This window comes from Schistocerca serialis, chromosome 5, assembly GCF_023864345.2.
Source record: "Schistocerca serialis cubense isolate TAMUIC-IGC-003099 chromosome 5, iqSchSeri2.2, whole genome shotgun sequence".
Classification (NCBI taxonomy): Eukaryota; Metazoa; Arthropoda; class Insecta; order Orthoptera; family Acrididae; genus Schistocerca; species Schistocerca serialis.
Window position 1 is genome coordinate 14564707 of NC_064642.1, and position 23436 is coordinate 14588142.

Sequence of the window (23436 nt, forward strand, 5' to 3'; positions counted from 1 at the left end):
AATAATATATATATATATATATATATATATATATATATATATATATATATATATATATATATTTATGGGAAAATATAACTTAACAAATTAAGAACTATAGTTCTAAAATTATTTTATTCTAATTTTACTTTATTCGCTTTTAATTTCCTTATCAAGTCTGAGTTGTTAACAAAAGCCTTATGAGCTTGTTGGTGTGTGTTAACAGTTATATAAAAGAAGTTACTCAGAAAGAGGTTGTGAATGCTACACATTTTAAGAAATTTAAACCTTTTTTGTCTAAAATTAAACAGTTTTGCAATTGTTTGATGTTTTTACGTATCAAAACAGCGTAAAACAATAGGTTTTGAAAGTTTTTTTTCTTTATCTTTCAAGGAGAGGATCCCTGTGTCTTCTTTCTCTTCTGGGCAACCGCCCCCGCCCACAAAACTTCATCAATGCGCCCCTGATTCAATGTAAGAGTTGTTTCTGTGTATGGTCCAAGTGTCGTCGAGCTATGTTACTCGGCAGTGTCACGTGCTCTGAAGGTTGCCTTCGTCCAAGTTTCGGGCAGCAGTGCGTTTCGTGCACGGTCCGCACCGAACGCCGAAAGGGCGAGAGGCGGCCCAACAGTGTCCGGCGAGGAGCGGCGGCAGCGGCCGGCGGCCGCGCGCTGCGTATAAAGGCGCGCCGCGGCCAGCGCCCGCCAGTGCAGTCCCGGCCGCTCCTTGTGTGTGGCTGTCTGATGCTGCTGCTGCCGCAGCTGGTGGTCGTGGTGGCTACTGGCTACTTGCTGCGCTCCGCCCGGGCCACCAGAGGTCCAGCCCGGCGTGACCACGACGTCAGGGGACGGCCCGCCGTCGCCTAGTCCAGCCTAGCCTAGCCTAGCCTAGCCTCTGCTCTAGCCTGGGCTACGCTGCCGCACCGCGCGCGATGGCCGGCCGCCTACAGCTGTTGCTGCTGCTGGTTGTCGCGCTCGCCGAGATCTCTGCCCGCCAGCTCTACGGTGAGTCAGTCACATCCTCTCCACTAGTGTCTATCTCTCTCTCTCTCTCTCTCTCTCTCTCTTTCTCTCTCTCTCTGTGTGTGTGTGTAGAGGATATGGCAAATGGTCAGAAGTACAAACCAAGTGTGAAACTCAACACGACGTTGAGGGTACCTAAACAACGACGGGACATGTCATATGACGTGTGTGTACACAATTGTATCACGAAGGTTCTTGAGACTCGTCATTAGAGTGCGCGCACCATAACTAATAGCGAAAACTGACCAGAGTGACAGTACATTATAACAGAATCAAAATATTTTTTTGTCACATATTTCGACCTCAAGACACTCAAGTCGTATGAGTACCGCGAAATGCCGTGATTAGAAACGGTTTTCAGCTTCAAAAGATAGAATTAACCACTTTAAAAACAAATACGACAATCAGAATTACGTGGGTCTAGCTGATAATCGTGGCATTGCCCAGCTACTCATTTCGCCAATTTTCTATTAGAAACGAAAACAATAACTGCACTTTGTTTGTAATGTAGTATCTTGCACGGTTTCTGTGCGCTGGGCGCAGCTTCTTCCCACGACTACAGTGCGATTTTGTAAACGTGTTTCTGGCAATATCTCTTCGTAGCCCTGTAGCTGGTGATTCTCGCCTAGTAATGTTTGCGCTTTGCCTTTGAAAACTGTCAAAATCGCTGCCAGCTGTCAGGGATTTCCTTGAGCTGACTCCAATGTAGGTGTGTCTAAGTAGTAAAGAATAAATGTATCAAAACTTCATGAACCATGCGTCATTTTTCCACGCATATCAGTGTTTATGACGTCATATCTCCTGAACTGTCTGTCGGACAACGATACGTTTGTGTAGGTACATTCACCGGTATATTTTGATACTCTCTGCAAATGTGTTGCGAAGAGAGTCAGTAGCAAGGAAGCTACAAATTTATACTTCACGCACAATGTCGCAGTTTTTACGCATCTATGTGTTTATGACGTGATACTTCCTGAACTGCGTGTGCGACCATGATATGATTTTGTAGGTGCCTTTAACAGCATATGTGAAAACCGTCTGCGAAATTTATCGCGAGCAGAGTTAGCAGCACAGAAACAGTAAATTTAAACGTCATTCATGATGTCGCATTGTTCATGACGTCACTGCTCCTGAACTGTGGTAGATAGGTGATTCTTACCCCGATAGCAACTGTTCTCAGACATTAAGGGACATGTGTACAAAGTTTGGTTGAAGTCGGTCTAGTAGTTTACGATCACACACACACACACACACACACACACACAAATAATTAGATTCGGGACCTAGCTCATGCTTTTATAACATAAAAAATAAAAATTTCGTGTTTCTATTCACCCCACAAATCGGTTGAGTAGAAACAGCACTGTTAATCTTATTATTTTTTCTAGTTATTGGCCTTCGGGGTGAAGAGGGACATGTCAAGATCTTGGAAAATAAGAAACGAACTTTATCTATTTTAGTTCAAAAAAAGCTTTGTTCAATACAAAAACTAAAAACATTTCATCAGTTGTGGTTTTTATTCACATTTCATCAGTTGTGGTTTTTATTCTGTTCTCCGAATAAAAATTGTTATATCTCTAATTATTTTATTGCAACATAAAACTGATGAACTTGTTTTGTTGCTTAATGTAGTTAAGTCATAGGCATCACATTTGAAAATGATGTCCTTGAATCTACAAGTCGTACCTCCAGAGGTAACGAAGAGCTTCCGAAAAATATCACTTTCACTAAAAAAACTATTCTTCGTCTTTTAACATAAACGAGCGTAATTGCCCTTGTTTTCTCAACAAAAAAAAGGAAAAAAAGAAAAAAAACCTTTTCCTTCTGAATATCCAGTTTTATATGGGTACAGTCTAAACCACAACTTACTTTTTCCACGTAGTTTAATCACAGCATAATCTCCTGGTTTGAGACCAGTACCATATGGGTTTTCATCTGCATAAAATTCTTGGTCTCTTTCTGAAGAAACGCTGACAGTTACTGTTTCTATTCACCCCACAAATTCCAGAAACACAAACGTGCATTTGCAATTAGTCTAAACAGAAGCAGATTAAGGTACACTTTACAACGACTTCTGGTTGGCCGTGCGGTTAAAGGCGCTGCAGTCTGGAACCGCAAGACCGCTACGGTCGCAGGTTCGAATCCTGCCTCGGGCATGGATGTTTGTGATGTCCTTAGGTTAGTTAGGTTTAACTAGTTCTAAGTTCTAGGGGACTAATGACCTCAGCAGTTGAGTCCCATAGTGCTCAGAGCCTTTTGAACCATTTTTGACTTCTGGTTAATGAAACGGAATTGCACATTTGTTTACCGTATTCTTAAATTAAAACAACACAATTCAGATTGGCACTTACGCATAAAATTCACAGAGCGAACAAAACATCAGCTAACAGTGTAGCCAATTTTGCAATTGATTATTTCCCAGTTACATTGCTTCATTCCCAACCTACACAAATAACACTTTGAATGACATTCCCACTCGGCTTTCGACACAATACTTTCTCCGTACTCAGCACGTTACCACTCTTTTTGTGGCAGGGTTGACTGACAACAACAATGGTATCTGCGCAGATACCAGCTTCATACAACAAAAACAAGCCTAACTTCGTTATACTCTTTTCACAAACTTTCGAATAACATTAAAACAATTCTAATTATTATTTTTTTATTTTTTCCTATAAAGTATACTAAAAAGGCAGTAATTTTTTAGTCAGCCTCGTATCAGTTCCTGGTCGTCTGCTTTTTTTTTGTGAACTCGCTTTTTCGTTAATAGCATGGTTTCTTTGACACTGCAGTTTTTTGTTTAAAGATTTAATAGTTCACCTTACCTATGAAATTCAGTTGTAATAATATTAAATAATTTACAACGATTAACTCCATCATTTTACGTTGACGACTTATGGGTTCCAACACTTCTGTTGTAATTAATATATTACTTCTATTGTAATTAACAGTCCAAGTCATGGCTTTGACAACAAAACTCTGAATGTCTTCAAATTACGTATTGCGGGTGTCTTCTTCAAGCAAAGGAATTACTTGCTAGAAGATGGCCTTTATTACGTTCAAGGTCTATTTGCCTTCGTAAAGTCAGCTAATCGTAAGGGAACTGTTCATATGGCCATCTCGTGTGCAAGCCAGAGCATTCAGCAAACATTATCAGTGCTCTTGCTAGAAAGAGTAGGATATCGAGCTTCACAGTATGGCGTCAGGCTCCTTTGCTAATGGAAACAGACCATTATGGAGTGCACAACTGCGTGTCGAAAAGCAAACACTCATCCCTCTTGAGGGATGACTCTGCCAAACAGCGTCTCGCCAGTAGCGCGCTGGTCAAGGTCGATCTGGAACGGGGAGACAGCTTCCGTCTACGAGTTCTGTAAGGGACTGCAGTGTCGTCGAGAGGAAGGATGTGACACACGTCTTAACTACGTTTCTTTCTTTATTTACTCATTCGGTTCAGGGAGCCTTTAAAGTATTTCTAGTTGACGTCACTTGGGCAGCTTGCGTGTCAAAGCTGTTAACTGTGCATAATACGTTGAGGTCGTGCTTAGTGTTATATTGTGTTCGTGATGAAGGTGACAAAGATGAAACAATGCAGCAGGTGAATCCGACAGGGGCACAGTTTCTCTCTGCTCGATTAGCACCCAGGGATTGCAGAGCTGAACGTTTCTATCCCATTGACGGATCACCGCCAAAGAGATCTGGCATTTGATCCACGGCAATGGGGAAAAAGTCTGATGTTAGAACTGTTACGTCGTCCGTATCTCTCACTTCCCCCCTCCCACGTCCAGTCGACTAAATATATATATATATATATATATATATATATATATATATATATATATATATATAGGGTGTTTCAAAAATGACCGGTATATTTGAAACGGTAATAAAAACTAAACGAGCAGCGATAGAAATACACCGTTTGTTGCAATATGCTTGGGACAACAGTACATTTTCAGGCGGACAAACTTTCGAAATTACAGTAGTTACAATTTTCAACAACAGATGGCGCTGCGGTCTGGGAAACTCTATAGTACGATATTTTCCACATATCCACCATGCGTAGCAATAATATGGCGTAGTCTCTGAATGAAATTACCCGACACCTTTGACAACGTGTCTGGCGGAATGGCTTCACATGCAGATGAGATGTACTGGTTCAGCTGTTCAATTGTTTCTGGATTCTGGCGGTACACCTGGTCTTTCAAGTGTCCCCACAGAAAGAAGTCACAGGGGTTCATGTCTGGCGAATAGGGAGGCCAATCCACGCCGCCTCCTGTATGTTTCGGATAGCCCAAAGCAATCACACGATCATCGAAATATTCATTCAGGAAATTAAAGACGTCGGCCGTGCGATGTGGCCGGGCACCATCTTGCATAAACCACGAGGTGTTCGCAGTGTCGTCTAAGGCAGTTTGTACCGCCACAAATTCACGAAGAATGTCCAGATAGCGTGATGCAGTAATCGTTTCGGATCTGAAAAATGGGCCAATGATTACTTTGGAAGAAATGGCGGCCCAGACCAGTACTTTTTGAGGATGCAGGGACGATGGGACTGCAACATGGGGCTTTTCGGTTCCCCATATGCGCCAGTTCTGTTTATTGACGAAGCCGTCCAGGTAAAAATAAGCTTCGTCAGTAAACCAAATGCTGCCCACATGCATATCGCCGTCATCAATCCTGTGCACTATATCGTTAGCGAATGTCTCTCGTGCAGCAATGGTAGTGGCGCTGAGGGGTTGCCGCGTTTGAATTTTGTATGGATAGAGGTGTAAACTCTGGCGCATGAGACGATACGTGGACGTTGGCGTCATTTGGACCGCAGCTGCAACATGGCGAACGGAAACCCGAGGCCGCTGTTGGATCACCTGCTGCACTAGCTGCGCGTTGCCCCCTGTGGTTGCCGTACGCGGTCGCCCTACCTTTCCAGCACGTTCATCCGTCACGTTCCCAGTCCGTTGAAATTTTTCAAACAGATCCTTTATTGTATCGCTTTTCGGTCCTTTGGTTACATTAAACTTCCGTTGAAAACTTCGTCTTGTTGCAACAACACTGTGTTCTAGGCGGTGGAATTCCAACACCAGGAAAATCCTCTGTTCTAAGGAATAAACCATGTTGTCCACAGCACACTTGCACATTGTGAACAGCACACGCTTACGGCAGAAAGACGACGTACAGAATGGCGCACCCACAGACTGCGTTGTCTTCTATATCTTTCACATCACTTGCAGCGCCATCTGTTGTTGAAAATTGTAACTACTGTAATTTCGAAAGTTTGTCCGCCTGAAAATATACTGTTGTCCCAAGCATATTGCAACAAACGGTGTATTTCTATCGCTGCTCGTTTAGTTTTTATTGCCGTTTCAAATATACCGGTCATTTTTGAAACACTCTGTATATATATATATATATATATATATATATATATATATATATATATATATATATATATATTTTTGTCGTCATAATCCGAACTGAATACCTGAGCACTGAGCCCCAACGCTGAGCTGCATACGTTAATACCAACAGTCTTTTAAGATTTCTATTTCTTATATAACACTTGTAATGGTCACAGTATCTACATACTCAGAGAACTGAGTGTTACGGACGTGGTAGTGAAAAGTGAAATGAAAGGTTTGAATGTGCGCGAAAATGTCGATGACAGGAGAGTAATGGACTGTAAAGAATAATAAAACAGTTCCAACAGGGCATAGATGTGAAGAAGAAATCACAAAAAGTCGCGAGATCGGGAACGGTGCACAAGCAAAATACCTTTCGTGGCAGACACGGGCCTGAAGTATAGGAAAGGTGCTTATTGACAACACTTGGGCTTCAGGTGTTTCTAAGTAAATTTAAAGAAGTAGTTTAATGAGTACAGAAGATGCTGAACCAATAGTTTTCATTCCGCGACAGAAACCGGCACGTATGGATGAGGCAACATATGCGCTTCAGAGCAGAAATATACTGATTACTTTAACGATGAATACACACAGCACATTACCTGCGTTAGAAGCAAACAAGAGATTGCGTTACTTCGTAACCCGTTTCGACAGCGACTTAGGAACAATAAACTACGTGTTACTCAAGTGGCTGAAGTTAAGCACTATTGCAAGAGCTCAAGTTTCCTAACAGTGTCGGATAACTTTTTCTGTACGCATCGTCTTTCCCTTGATGGTTTTGTCTAAGAGGATTCAGAAGGTGTAATGCACAGTGCTTCGTTCGTTGTACGGATTGGGCTGAAGCCCACGGACAGTTTAAATATTGTTGCCGTGTCTTGTCAGCGAGGAAAAATGATTGGAAGCGTTGCGTTAACTGGATGTTGTCCTGCCTCTGCGTCGGTACTGCGCGCACCACATGACGGCTTGTGGCGGACGTACATCTATCTAGTGCCACCAACGTTTGCCTCCGTCCCTGGTGCATTCGCGAACGGTGCCCAAGAAGTTCCGCTGTCGAACCTGCGCGCGGCCTCTGATTTCTCTGTCTCGTCGGGGCCTCTCTTGTGGGGCGTGCCACGCAAGTTTTTCAGCGCCTCTGTAACGCTCTCACACTTACTAATCGATTCTGTGACGAATCATGCCTCTCTTTGCTGGTTCTTCTCCATCTGCCCTATTAATTCAACTTGTGAATGGTCCCAGACGTATGAGCAATGTCCAAGAATCGATGCAACGAGTCTTTTGTAAGCTACTTATACGGTGGGCGAAGTACCTTTGCTTAAAATTCCTACAGCGTTTCTCAGTCTGGCATTTGCTCTTCCTTTTCGATGTGGACGCTCTGGACTGTTACTCCAAGATGTTTTACAGTTTTCACTTTCTCCAGTCGTTGATCACCAAAAGAGGAATTAAAAAGTCATTGTCTTCGTCTTTCTCTCTCTAATTTTTTTCTTTTTTTTCGGGGTTTTTAGTCTTCTGACTGGTTTGATGCGGCCCGGCACAAATTCTTCTCCTCCGCTAACCTTTTCGTCTCACAGTGGGAATTGCAACCTGCCTCCTGGATAATTTGCTGGATGTATTGCAATCTCTCTCTTCCTCTTCACTTTTTGCCCTCAACAGCTTCCTTCAGTATCTTGGAAGTTATTCCCTGATGTCTTAACAGATGTCCTTCAATCCCGCCCCTTCTTCTTGTCAGTGTTTTTCGTATATTCCTCTCCTCGTTGTTCAGCGTTACAAAAATGGTTCAAATGGCTCTGAGCACTATGGGACTCAACATCTTAGGTCATAAGTCCCCTAGAACTTAGAACTACTTAAACCTAACTAACCTAAGGACATCACACACACCCATGCCCGAGGCAGGATTCGAACCTGCGAGCGTAGCAGCTTTGCGGCTCCGGACTGCAGCGCCAGAACCGCACGGCCACCGCGGCCGGCGCGTTACAAATGTTGTCAATTTAGGATACATGTGACCTAAGAAACGGTGTATACATTACAGTATGAAATGTCAGAATGAAATCAGCAAATAAAAAAATCCGACCAAACCCAGGATGGAGTCGTCGATCTTCTGCATGTTTATTCAAAACCCTATGCCCTGCGCCAACTGTAGAACAGGAGTATGGCGTGCCAACAGAGGTACTAACCATACATGTGGTTACACTGTTGCCAGATTGCCACTCTGGCTGGGCGAAATTTTGTGAGACACATTTTTTTTTATCGCTGGCATATGAGGAGCCGCGCTGTGAAGCCCGAGTGCGCGAATTTCGCTTCACCCTGTGTATTTATTACTGTCGTCGGGTACAATAATGCTGTTTACACTTGACGGACAGTTACACATCGTTCTAACTTTAAACTTTGGTATGCAGTTCTAACTACTAATACGATCCCTGCGAGATTTGAATTACAATGACGCTGCTCTCTTAATCGACGAACACAGAGGCGGGTGAATAGCGCCGTTCTCTGACGTAAGTACTCTTCCAGCAGCTATGGCGTATGGAAACTCTTTGCTGACGACATTCATTCGTGACTGGGAGCGACTGTCAGTTTGTGGCGCCGTCGTGAGGTACCAACTGTATCTTGGGAACTCCACACTTCGGGCGATACCACACCCTGTACGTTTTATCGATTTCAGTCTCATTGAGAATGATGTGTAGGTTTCCACTTGCTGTGTAATGGCCGTCACTTGATAGTCATTGACGAGATGGACAAGACGTAAGATTCATCTGTATTTCACATTGTGGGCGTTTTTATCATAGAATGTGGGTGTTTAGACGGATGGGACACCACTGAGATTGGGTAGGCACAGGTTCCTAACGTGTCTCGGTGTTATCGATGTATCGCGAGTACCTCGACTAGCGGAAAACCTCCTGCTGCAGACTCTGTGGCCTTGGAAAAGGACATGGACGTCAGGGGTGATCGTGGAATATCACAGATTTTAATAGCTGAGAGAGGAGGCGCTGTGTTCTCTGGGTCTGCGTGTGGCGTTCATGCTCACCCTAATTCCTCAGTGCATGTAGTTCCGCGGAAGTCCGGCAGATGTCAATACAATCACTCTTGATGCGGGAGGAGCAACTACAACCGAACTTCTCCACTCTAGGACCAGCATCTCACTGTCGAATGGTGCGGCCGTCTATTCCACTCATCCCATCGCAGCACAGTCGCTCGCTATCGCATCAAGGCGCATCAACTTTATAAGAAAGAGAGAGTGAAAGCGGAACTTGATTCGAAAGAACACATCCTGTGTGTGAGAGACTTGTATAGTAGTTGCTTTTGTGGGAGATTTTCATTAATTATTCTTCTGTCGTGGTCAATCCAAGGATTGGTTTGCAGCAGCTGCAATGGCAGCTTGTCTCCATTCTGTGCGTCTTTCAGCTTTTCTCTTCATTTCTTTATCGTTGTTACATCCCACATCTTTCACGATTTGATCCATGTACCTCAGTCGTGGTCTTCCTCTTGGTCTTTTTCCCTCGACGTATCCCTCTATGATTGTGTTCAGGAGTCCTTTATGCCTTAATAGGTGGCCTGAAAATTGCACTCTTCTTTCAACAATGAAACTCCAGAAGCTTCTCTTCTCACCTGCTATTTCCAGAACCACTTCGTTTGTGACCTTGTCGATACATTTTATTTTCAGCATGTGTCTATAGCACCACATTTCAAATGAATTTAGCGTCTGGTCTTCCTCTGTCCCGAGAGTCCATGTTTCACACCCATAGCATGCCACGCTCCACGCATATGATTTCAAAAATCTTTTCCTGATTTCAAGTCTGATGCTCTTAGATGTTAAGATGTTTTTCTTCTTGTTAAAAGCAGCCTTTGCTTGAGCAATTCTACTTCGCACTTCTGCCTTGCTATTTCCATCCCTGGTAATATTACTGCCCAGATAAGTAAATTTATCAACTTGTTCAAGCAGTTCATTGCCTACATGAACTTGGACTTTCACTTGATCTTCTTTGTCGCATGCCATTACTTTTGTTTTTGCTTTATTAATTCTCATATTATATTCTTCACGCATAACTTTATCCATTCTATTCAGTAGGACTACAAGATCTTCTTCACTTTCAGCCAGGACAGCTATATCATCGGCATATCTTATCATATCTATTCGTTGGCCATGAATTACTACACCTGTCTGTGAATTTTCCCTTACTTTTTTCAGCGCCTCTTCAATGTATACGTTAAAGATAACAGGGGATAGTGCGCAGCCTTGTCGGACACCTTTCCGTATCTGCACCTCTTCTTGTTTTGTCCGTCCACGGATAACTGCTGTCTCGTTTTTGTACAGGTTCCATATCATTTTTCTATCTTTATAGTCTATTCGTACTTTTTGGAGTACCTCAAATATCTTATCCAATTTAAAATTATCAAAGGCTTTCTCTACATCAACGAAAGCTATGTATGTTGTCAGGTTCTTATCTAGTCGTTTCTCTATTATTAGTTTTAGAGCAAATATTGCTTCTCTGGTTCCTCTATCTTTCCGGAATCCAACTGGTCTTCGGAGAGTGTAGCTTCGACTTTTTGTTCTATGCGTTTTAGGATAATTGAGGTTACTATTTTAGAGGCGTGAGTAACTAGGCTGAGCGTCCTATAATTTTCACATCTTGTAGCATTTGCCTTCATTGGAATGGGGACCATAATGTTTTTCTCAAAGTCTGTAGGAATTTTACCCTGCTCGTACATGTTGAAAACAAGATTATACAACTCCTGATTCAGTTTTGCTCCTTCAGATTTCCGAAAGACTGACAAGGAAAAACTGGTGCCGTGAATTCGATAGAGAAATCACTTGAAGCAAGAAACGGAGAATTCCATGGAACGGCTTGTTTGGAATGCTACAGTCTGTACTTATACAGTACGATAAAATCATGGAAGCGCTTCGGATTAGGGCATCTCTGAAAAACGTATTGGTTACGAAAAAAAACACTGCAAAAGAAAAACGTTTTCGTTGGTGTCGAGCGGCAGTCATGTAATACTTTTTGAAAGAGTATACCACAATTTCACTATATATTACTGTATTTATCCTCTGTGCTATCTAGATTTTGGCTTTTGTGCCGTTGTCAAGCACAGTGCCTGTACCTGGTAATGGCAAGAAGGCCGGAACTCTTGTTGTCTGATACACGTTGCGTGTCCAGCAAATGAAACTTTTCCGGTAAGCTAGAAGAAAATTATACCACGATAGTAATATCTTACTCTGTTTTTGTGAAATATGTAAATATTTAGCGCTGCCGAGAGAATGTGATCTGTGCTCACCAACCAAAACAATGCAGTCTCTGTTTTCGGAGTGTAGAAACTGGACCGTTTCATACTGAACCTACCGTCGAGATTGGCTTGCATTGAACTCGAATGGCTGATGGTGACGCCCACGATTCATGCGAGAGGTGGAAGCAAACAGTAGTTTGTTTGCAAACCACTACATTTAGCGAGAAAAATGTTTTCTGTTCCAGTCCGCAGCTCGTGGTCGTGCGGTAGCGTTCTCGCTTCCCACGCCCGGGTTCCCGGGTTCGATTCCCGGCGGGGTAAGGGATTTTCTCTGTCTCGTGATGACTGGGTGTTGTGTGATGTCCTTAGGTTAGTTAGGTTTAAGTAGTTCTAAGTTCTAGGGACTGATGACCATAGATGTTAAGTCCCATAGTGCTCAGAGCCATTTGAACCATTTTTCTGTTCCAACCTCAAATGTGGCTAGCAAATTATATTTCGATTTGTAGGGAAGCATATCTCGGACAGACGAAACAGACTTGACGAGTAGATCATATCCTGACAACACTAACAGAGAATTATTAGGAGACACTTTTGTGCCCTTTAGCGTTTTCTAATTCTTAGGTGGTAAAGTAGATATAAGTAACTTTAAATCAGTAAAGCAGAAGGTATTACAGAAAAGCAATAATGTGATTTTTAATTCCGAGATAGATTACAATTACAATAGTTGATAGCTACTTAGTTTGCTTGTGAAACTATACAGTTTCCAAATCTTCTTTACTGTTTAAAGCAAGCTATCTTCTCAAATGAATTACAATGACCAGTTGTTTTTATGAAGTAACGAAACTAATATTTTTTAAATGCAAGTAATTAGAATGTATTGCTTTGCAAATTCTTAAATCTTACCTGAACACAATGCAGATATTTAGGACTTACCTGAACGCTATAAGGAAAAGAGTGAGAAGGGACGAAGAAGCATCATGAGAGAATGAACGACAAAAATGAGGAAAATAATTGCTTTAGTCTACAATTGAACAATACAGAACCTCAGTAAAAACAATATTCTTAGGAAACATTCTTTCATTATTCACTAAATGTCTTTGATCACTATGTTCGCAAGTATAAAATTTCAAACCATCGAAGATCGAACTCTACTTCTCCAACATGAAACTGATTATGTATAAAAACTGGATGTCTTAATAAAATCCCAACTTTTTATGATGTTTATCCTTGTGAATTATTAATAGCTGTAGCAAATGCAGGAATAATTGCGAGTTATATTGTTTGAAATGAAGAAATAAAATATCTACATCTACATCTACATGGATGATTACAGCGCACGTTTTTGGGCGCCATTCTCTCTTTAAACAGCGCACTGTTGGCAAAATAATGTAACAGTAAGAACTCTCCGTGACTGATAACGCCTCTTTTATAGAGTCCTTGACTGGGCTTTGTTACTGGTATAAGAAGGCGGGAAAGCGGTTCTTAGTTACAGTCGAAGTTCATTTGGTCGGCGGTAAAGTTTTATCTGCTGATCGATACGAATGTGTTGTGCTTGGGTAACAGGTGGTGAACATGTACAGGATGGAACCGAAACACTCTCTGAGCTGAATAATGAAAAGGAGTTGTGGGTTTGTAATTGTGATTACGACGGCTGTACACAGCAGAGGTCTGCAAATTGGGCAGATTACTCTCGAGCGCGTTAAGAATGTTTGTAGTGGTACATGGTGTTCGAATGAGGTGCTGGCGAGGGTGAAGGACAGAGCTGTGTGCGTGTGTGTGTGTATGTGTGTGTGTGTGTGTGTGTGTCTGCAGTCTGGTGTTGCTTCTGACGTACTCCCACCAGCTGATGGAACTCAAACCACATCAGTTTAACATGTGGAACAATCGGGTGCCAGTAGCACCTGAAGAAGGCAACGAGTTACGTGGCCGAAATATTGTGCCAGAGCGACACAAACATCCGGCAGTAGACCCGATTGTTCCACATGTCAAGATCTCGCCGGGAAAGCCTGAAGAGTCACATCAGTTTAGTTACGCACTAGGCGTATGTTCCTGCAACGTAGCGTCTAATCGCGACATCATTGTATTAATACGTGAACACGAAAATTGAAGCACCGATTTTCAGTATTAATGATAGAAGGAGGCCAATGAAACTTATACGGGGTGATCAAAAAGACTCTCCGCAGTGCCGTATGATTGTTAGCCGCGCGTGCCGTATGATTGTTAGCCTGCCTGGGTTACTTCCTTCAAGTGGACTCTCTCAACATTCCACTGTTTTGTTTATCTTAGCCAGCGTCAGTAGTATCGTTGGTGTGTGTCGTTACGTGCTGACGTGAACGTTTAAGTTTAGTTCCTTTGTTCGTTTGTTTCGTTTTTGTCACTGTTAAAATGCTAACCGTTGAAGATCGTGTGTTTTTAGCCGAACAAGTGTTCAAAGCTGGTGGTAAATACACAGTTTCAGTTCGTCAAACATTTAATTCAGTTTTTCCAGAGACAACACTCCCACATCGCGATGTTGTGCGACATTTGATTAAAAAATTTCGAAGTACGGGTTCAGTGGCAGATGCACTGAGAAGTGGTCGTCCTTGCGTTTTGTCTGAGGATAAACTACTCGATATTTCCGATAAAATGTCCATGAGTCCGAACAATTCAGTAAGAAAACTCGCCCAGGAAATCGATGTTAGTATCGGAACGGCCCACACAGCTCTAAGGAAAAAATTAGAACTTTTCCCATACAAAGCGACAGTCGTGCAAGAACTGAAAAATGATGATCATGGCAAGAGACTGCATTATTGTCAATAGTTCAAAAATTTCGTTCAACAAAATGGAAAGGATATTCTTAATGAAACGTTTTTCACTGATAAGTCGTGGTTTCATTTATCCGGGTACATGAAGTCGCAAAATTCTCGTATGTGGAGTACTGCAAATCCATCGTGTATTCATGAGGAACCATTTCAGTCTGTTAAAATTGGAGTTTGGATTGCAATTTCTAGACGTCGGATTGTGGGTACTGTATTTTTCAACGAAACAATAACCGCACAACGATACTGCAGTGATATTCTGTACCCATTCATAGGCTAACTTGTGTTAAGTGAAATACTGAACGGTTATTTTCAAGATGGTGCAACCGTGCATACAGCTCGCGTTTCAATGTCACTGCTTGCTGATATTTTTGATGATAGCATGATTTCACAGGGATTTTGGCCTCCACGCTCGCCTGACCTAACACTACCTGACTTTTCTTCTGGAGTGAAGCGAAAACAACTGTCTATAAAAACCGTCCAAAACCCATCGATGAATTGAAAACTGCGATATCCACTTTCACTGTTTCTATTACAGAAGAAATGTTACAACTTGTGTTTGGAAACATGATTAGACGAATCGAATTGTGTATTCAACAACAGGAGGGACACTTTCAACATTTAATGTGAAAATTTGTAAGTAAAAATGAATATTCAATAAATTTATAACTTGTATTTCACTGAGTTTCATTTCGGTATCTTCACTGCGGCATACGGCACGCGCGCCTAACAATCATGCGACACTGCGGAGAGACTTTTTGAACACCCCGTATAATTCGAAAGGTACTTTGCGGTAGATAGGCAGAAAGAAAAAATCATGTATGTATGCAGCCGTTTGAGAGTGGTAAAAGGAAGTGGAACGTTTCATATTCATAGCTCTGATGATATCTTCCTAATTCGAGATAATTTTGACAGTTAGAATTTCGATTTGATGAATTTATAGTGCAGATTTTGTGATTCAAAACGTTTCGCATCAGAGGTTACCGTATGTTATACAATGACATTCACACTGTGTTCTCATAAAGGAAAAGTTAGTTTGTCGGCGTTAACAGAAAATTTATGAAAGACGCTCTTCAAATGATCCAAGAATTCAAGACAGATTAAACAATTATTTCAATAATACTCGCATCTACAATGCGGCATTTGCCATGGTCAGTTCCGACGGCAAAATTTCAGATACAGTTTTACAAGGAGTGTATCACTTTCAGATACACGAAATTTTTTATCATAGGTCGGTCGAGTGACTTCTACGTGTGGTCATTCACCATGTTATGCGCATTTATATTTTGATGACATCGACACTGCTATTCTCTATAGACTTAATGAACCATAAAATCAGTCGTGCAGTACTTCAAAGTAGGACACAAAGAGGATTCAGTAGAAAACATGAAAAAAAATTGTCATCATTCTTTGATACTTCTACGTATGGTCATTCACCATGTTATGCACATTTATATTTTGATGACATGGACACTGCTAGTCTCTATATAATGAATGAATCATAAAATCAGTCGTTCAATACTGATAACAATACATGAAACTATTACCGAATTAACACTCGCTAATCCTCTGATACTTTCAGGCAATCATTTACACAACTGAATTTCAGAAAAGAAGGTTTGCCACATGCGCATATTTTAATCACTTTATACGAAATCGATAAAACAGCAAACATTTGTGATAGTATAAAATCGTATGTACAGAAATTCCACATACCCGAATAAACTGTAAAGAATACGAATATGCTGCTAAATATATGATGTATGGACAATGTGGTGCACTTAACAAAAATTCTTTGTGTATGAGAGATGGCAAATGAAAAAAAAAGAAAAAATGCTAAAGATTTCTCTTTAATAAACGTCAGTCAGTTAATGGATATCCATTCCAAAAATGGCGTGATAATGGTGTTAGTATTAATGTTCGAGGACAATCACTTGACAATTGTTATGTTGTACCCTTTTTTTTATCATAGGTCGGTCGAGTGACTTCTACGTGTGGTCATTCACCATGTTATGCGCATTTATATTTTGATGACATCGACACTGCTATTCTCTATAGACTTAATGAACCATAAAATCAGTCGTGCAGTACTTCAAAGTAGGACACAAAGAGGATTCAGTAGAAAACATGAAAAAAAATTGTCATCATTCTTTGATACTTCTACGTATGGTCATTCACCATGTTATGCACATTTATATTTTGATGACATGGACACTGCTAGTCTCTATATAATGAATGAATCATAAAATCAGTCGTTCAATACTGATAACAATACATGAAACTATTACCGAATTAACACTCGCTAATCCTCTGATACTTTCAGGCAATCATTTACACAACTGAATTTCAGAAAAGAAGGTTTGCCACATGCGCATATTTTAATCACTTTATACGAAATCGATAAAACAGCAAACATTTGTGATAGTATAAAATCGTATGTACAGAAATTCCACATACCCGAATAAACTGTAAAGAATACGAATATGCTGCTAAATATATGATGTATGGACAATGTGGTGCACTTAACAAAAATTCTTTGTGTATGAGAGATGGCAAATGAAAAAAAAAGAAAAAATGCTAAAGATTTCTCTTTAATAAACGTCAGTCAGTTAATGGATATCCATTCCAAAAATGGCGTGATAATGGTGTTAGTATTAATGTTCGAGGACAATCACTTGACAATTGTTATGTTGTACCCTACAATCCACATTAACTTGCTAAATTTAATTGTCATGTGAATGTTAAAGACTGCAATTCAGCTAAAAGTGTTAAATGCATTTATAAATATCTATATAAACGAAACGATAGTGCAACTATAGAGATACACAATAAATGAAGACATGGGAGTGAAGAGATTCAGATCGATGAACTGTGAAATTTTGTTACGTCGTATCAGGTGAAGTGATAAGGCGTAATTACAAATTTACAACGCATTTTCAATCGCATAGTATCATTAGGCTTGATATTCATTAACTAGGTGGACAAAATGTTTACTTCAAAGTTGGACATGAAAAGGATGCAGTTGACAACATGAAAAAAATTATCATCATTCTTTGCATTAAATGAAGCCGATCCATCATCGAATGTTTACCGTTATACTGTCATTCTTCTGCACAATGTCTGATAGATGCTGAAACAAAATAGAAGAAGAGAGTACATAGTGGTGATAAAATTGTTACACGCATGAAAGTAGTGTCACCAATGGATGTAGAACTTCATCATTTACATGTGCTAGTACTCCACGTTTCTCGTCCTAATTTATTTGAAGATGTTACAACTTATGATAGAATTGTTTACAATATATTCATTGAAGCATGTCATGCTTGAGGTATTGCTTGAAGCCGGCCGCCGTGGCGAAGCGGTTCTAGGCGCTTCAGTCTGGAACCGCGCGACCGCTACGGTCGCAGGTTCGAATCCTGCACGGACATGGATGTGTCTGATGTCCTTGGGTTAGTTAGGTTTAAGTAGTTCTAAGTTCTAGGGAACTGATGATCTCAGATGTTTAGTCCCATAGCCCTTTGAACCATTTTTTATTGCTTGAATATTTAAATTAAGCAAAGGAATTGAATTTCCCAAAGCAAATGTGTCATTTATTTGGTGTAATTTCTGCACTGATCATACCAGCAGTTGCTTTAGCTTGTGGAATGAATTTAGAAATTTTTTTTGCGAAGGTTTCCTAAAGTAATACAACAAAGAAATTTCTTACGAGAGAGTACTCTTAGAAATTGATGATATTTTGAATCGTCATTGTTTGAGATGTCGCTTACTTGTATTATCCGTTTCAACGCTACTTCCAGAGTTTCCTGAAGGAGATATGTTAGTTCCAGTTCATGAACAAGTTGAACAGAAGCCAGATGGCAGTTATACGAATCGAAGGGCATGAAAAGGAAGTAGTGATTGGGAAGAGAGAGAGAGAGTTGTGCACAGATCAAGCACTAAAGGGAAGCAAAGGAAAATTTGGAGTAGGAATTCAAGTTCATAGAGAAGAAGTAAGAACTACACTCCTGGAAATGGAAAAAAGAACACATTGACACCGGTGTGTCAGACCCACCATACTTGCTCCGGACACTGCGAGAGGGCTGTACAAGCAATGATCACACGCACGGCACAGCGGACACACCAGGAACCGCGGTGTTGGCCGTCGAATGGCGCTAGCTGCGCAGCATTTGTGCACCGCCGCCGTCAGTGTCAGCCAGTTTGCCGTGGCATGCGGAGCTCCATCGCAGTCTTTAACACTGGTAGCATGCCGCGACAGCGTGGACGTGAACCGTATGTGCAGTTGACGGACTTTGAGCGAGGGCGTATAGTGGGCATGCGGGAGGCCGGGTGGACGTACCGCCGAATTGCTCAACACGTGGGGCGTGAGGTCTCCACAGTACATCGATGTTGTCGCCAGTGGTCGGCGGAAGGTGCACGTGCCCGTCGACCTGGGACCGGACCGCAGCGACGCACGGATGCACGCCAAGACCGTAGGATCCTACGCAGTGCCGTAGGGGACCGCACCGCCACTTGCCAGCAAATTAGGGACACTGTTGCTCCTGGGGTATCGGCGAGGACCATTCGCAACCGTCTCCATGAAGCTGGGCTACGGTCCCGCACACCGTTAGGCCGTCTTCCGCTCACGCCCCAACATCGTGCAGCCCGCCTCCAGTGGTGTCGCGACAGGCGTGAATGGAGGGACGAATGGAGACGTGTCATCTTCAGCGATGAGAGTCGCTTCTGCCTTGGTGCCAATGATGGTCGTATGCGTGTTTGGTGCCGTGCAGGTGAGCGCCACAATCAGGACTGCATACGACCGAGGCACACGGGGCCAACACCCGGCATCATGGTGTGGGGAGCGATCTTCTACACTGGCCGTACACCACTGGTGATCGTCGAGGGGACACTGAATAGTGCACGGTACATCCAAACCGTCATCGAACCCGTCGTTCTACCATTCCTAGACCGGCAAGGGAACTTGCTGTTCCAACAGGACAATGCACGTCCGCATGTATCCCGTGCCACCCAACGTGCTCTAGAAGGTGTAAGTCAACTACCCTGGCCAGCAAGATCTCCGGATCTGTCCCCCATTGAGCATGTTTGGGACTGGATGAAGCGTCGTCTCACGCGGTCTGCACGTCCAGCACGAACACTGGTCCAACTGAGGCGCCAGGTGGAAATTGCATGGCAAGCCGTTCCACAGGACTACATCCAGCATCTCTACGATCGTCTCCATGGGAGAATAGCAGCCTGCATTGCTGCGAAAGGTGGATATACACTGTACTAGTGCCGACATTGTGCATGCTCTGTTGCCTGTGTCTATGTGCCTGTGGTTCTGTCAGTGTGATCATGTGATGTATCTGACCCCAGGAATGCGTCAATAAAGTTTCCCCTTCCTGGGACAATGAATTCACGGTGTTCTTATTTCAATTTCCAGGAGTGTATATGAGGTTTGCCAGTCACATTGTTCTGTTAGAGACAGCAAAGGACTTAACAGAACAGTTGAAAGGAATGGAAAGTGTCTTGAAAGGAGAATATAAGACATCTACAAAAGCAAAACAAGGATAATGGGATGTAGACGAATAAAATCGAGTGACGTTAAGGGAATCACATTAGTAAACGAGACACTTAAAGTAGTTGATGACTTGTTATTTGGGCAGCAAAATGACTGACAATGGTCTTGGCAGTGGCAAGAAAAGCGCTTCTGAAGAAGAGGAGTTTTTTAACATCGAATGTAGATTTGAGTGCTAGTAAGCCTTTTCTGAAAGTATTTGTATGGAGTGTAGCCATGTATGGAAGTGAAACATGGACGATAAACAGATAAGACAATAAGAGAAGAGAAGTTTTCAAACGCATTGCTACAGAATAATGCTGAAAATTAGATGGCCAGATCATGTAACTAATAAGGAGGTACTGAATAGAAGAGTGGAGAAAAAAAAATTATGCCACAGCCTGACTAGGGGAAGGGATCATTTGGTAGGACAGATTCTGAGACATCAACGAATTACCAATTTATTATTGGAGGAAAGTGTGGGTGGTGAAAATCGTAGAGGGAGACCAAGAGATGAATACAGAAAGCAGATTCAGAAGGATGTAGGTTGCAGTGGTTAATCAGAGACGAAAAGGCTTGCACTGGGTAGAGTAGCAAGGAGAGCTGCATCAAACCAGTTGTCGGACTGAAAACCACAACAATAACAACAACGACTTCCATGAATAGCTGCAATTTAATGAACTTTACGAAGGAACTAACTGTGAATGCCGTATTATAATTGACCATGTTATTCGTGAACTGCATGACCATGACACGGGCTCAAATGTGTTTTCCTGAACTGCTCATGCAGGTTGTGGTAAAACATCCACAGGAACTGAAATTATTCATAAATTAAATTTGCATAATCTTCATTGCATTGTAACGGCTTTTATCGGCATAGCTTGAACTATTTTAAATGGTGGTAGAATCTAACACAATTCCTTTAAATTGCCCATTCCAGTTTTGCAAAACTTCGGTGCCCAACATACCATCAAACAGTAACTACAGATAATTAATTGATGTTCATCAGTACATACTGACGATGTTTCCATGTCCAATTTAATTGTTAAAACTTATAGACAGCTTATTTAGAGATCTACGTACAGAAGAATGTAACAAACATAAAACTTTGAAAGAGAAAACTGTTGTTTTTTGTGCGGTGATTTTTGACAAATTTTTACAGTTGTTCACGTGCAACTTCACTTGAGAATTGCATTACAGGTTGGAATGAGTCTCATGGAGTTCATCATGTTGCTTCAACTCAAAATATGAGGGCTTGAGACATGAAGCAGAGTTTGTGGATCTTGTAAAACAAAATGGGTATGATCAAGCGAGGAAATTTCCACAGATTGGTGACAATATTATTGAAATATCACACCCACTTGTCAGTGATCAAAATAATATCATTAATGATATTTATGGCAATACTGTAGAGATCATTTTATCACAATCTGTGTTAATTTCAGCTATTCGAGCACCAAAAAAATGAAGAATCTGCTACATTAATAACGATACACTCAATGCTGTACCAGGTGAAGCAAAAATTTTTCACAGCTATGACAAAATAATTTGTGACAATGAACACAGAATTAATAATTACTATTCAATAGACTTTTTGAGATCTTTGTCTTTAAGTTGCTCACTGACACAAAAATTACAATTATAATTAAAAATTGACTACATTGTTAAATTTGTATGTTAAATGTTTATATTTTAATGGTGTTGACTGCCAAATTTCAACTAAAATCAAACAAAATAAGCGAATTTTGATTCTGTATGTGCGTATGACTTATTTGGGTGTAATTGCGAGTTGTATTCTTTGAAATGAAAAAGGTAAAATATCTACATCTACATTTACATGGATACTCTGCAAATCACATTTAAGTGCCTGGCAGAGGGTTCATCGAATCACATTCACAGTTCTCTATTATTCCAGTCTCGTATAGCGCACAGAAACAACGAACGCCTATATCTTTCCGCACGAGCTCTGATTTCCCTTATTTTATCGGGGTGATCGTTTCTCCCTATGTAGGTCGGCGTCAACAAAATATTTTCGCATTCGGAGGAGCAAGTTGGTGATTGGAATTTCGTGAGAAGATTTCTCCTCAACGAAAAACGCCTTTGTTTTAATGATGTCCATCCCAAATCCTGTATCATTTCAGTGACAGTGTCAATCCTATTTCGTGATAATACAGAACGTGCTGCCCTTCTATCAACTTTTTCGATGTATTCGGTCAATCCTATTTGGTAAGGATCCCACAAATCGCAGCAGTATTCTAAGAGGACGGACAAGCGTAGTCTATGCAGTCTCCTTAGTAGATCTGTTGCATTTTCTAAGTGTCCTGCCAATAAAACGCAGTCTTTGGGTAGCCTCCCCCACAGCATTTTCTGTGTGTTCTTTCTTGTTTCAGTTGTTCGTAATTGTAATTCCTAGGTATTTAGTTGAATTTACCTCCTTTAGATTTGACTATTTATCGTGTAACCGAAGTTCAACGGATTCCTTTTTACACTCATGTGGATGACCTCATACTTTTCGTTATTTAGGGCCAACTGCCAATTTTCGCATCATACAGATATCTTTTCTAAATCGTTTTTCCATCTTTTTTGGTCTTCCAATGACTTTACTAGTCGATAAACGACAGCGTCATCTGCAAACAATCTAAGACGGCTGCTCAGATTGTCTCCCAAATCGTTTATATAAATAAGGAACAGCAAAGGGCCTATAACACTACCTTGGGGAACGCCAGAAATCACTTTTGTCTTACTCGAAGACTTTCCGGCAATTACTACGAACTGTGACCTCTCTGACAGGAAATCACGATTCCAGTCACATAACTGAGACGATATTCCACAAGCACGCAATTTTATCAAAAGCCACTTGTGTGGTACAGTGTCAAAAGCCTTCCGGAAATCTATAAATGCGGAATCAATTTGAGATCCGTTGTCAATAGCACTCAACAGTTCGTGCGAGTAAAGAGCCAGTTGTGTTTCACAAGAACGATGTTTTCTAAATCCGTGTTGACTGTGTGTCAATAGACCGTTTCCTTCGAGGTAATTCATGATGTTCGAACACAATATATGTTGCAAAATCCTGCTGCCTATCGACGTTAATGATATGGGCCTATAATTTAGTGGATTACTCCTACTATTTTTCTTGAGTATTGGTGTGACCTGTGCAACTACGTGGGAAGAGACGATCGCCGTTGTAAAATAAGGAAAATCGAGATCGTACGGAAAGATATAGGTGTTCGTTCTTTCCAAGCGCTATACGTGATTGTAATAATAGAGAAATGTGAATGAACCCTCTGCCATACAGTTAAATGTGATTTGTCCCATCCGAAGTGTTTGAGCTTATACTATCTACGATGAAATTTTTCTAGTACCAAAATGCTTTCTTAATATTATTCATTACTGATTATGAAAGAAATCAAGTGAAAGGAGTTTCAGGTGTACAGAAGTTGATGAAAAACAGCAGAGGAAGATTCACGGAACTCTTGTAAAACAGAGTAAATG

General features: G+C 41.3%; 1 protein-coding gene across 1 annotated transcript in view; it reads left to right on the forward strand.

The window, feature by feature from the left end:
- Positions 1-909: 909 nt before the first annotated feature.
- LOC126481704 (serine protease snake-like) overlaps positions 910-23436 on the forward strand; it is a 171911-nt gene continuing 149384 nt past the window's right edge. The window contains exon 1 of the mRNA XM_050105653.1: positions 910-982. Within this exon, the coding sequence (XP_049961610.1) occupies positions 910-982 (73 nt within the window). The remainder of the gene's footprint in view (positions 983-23436) is intronic.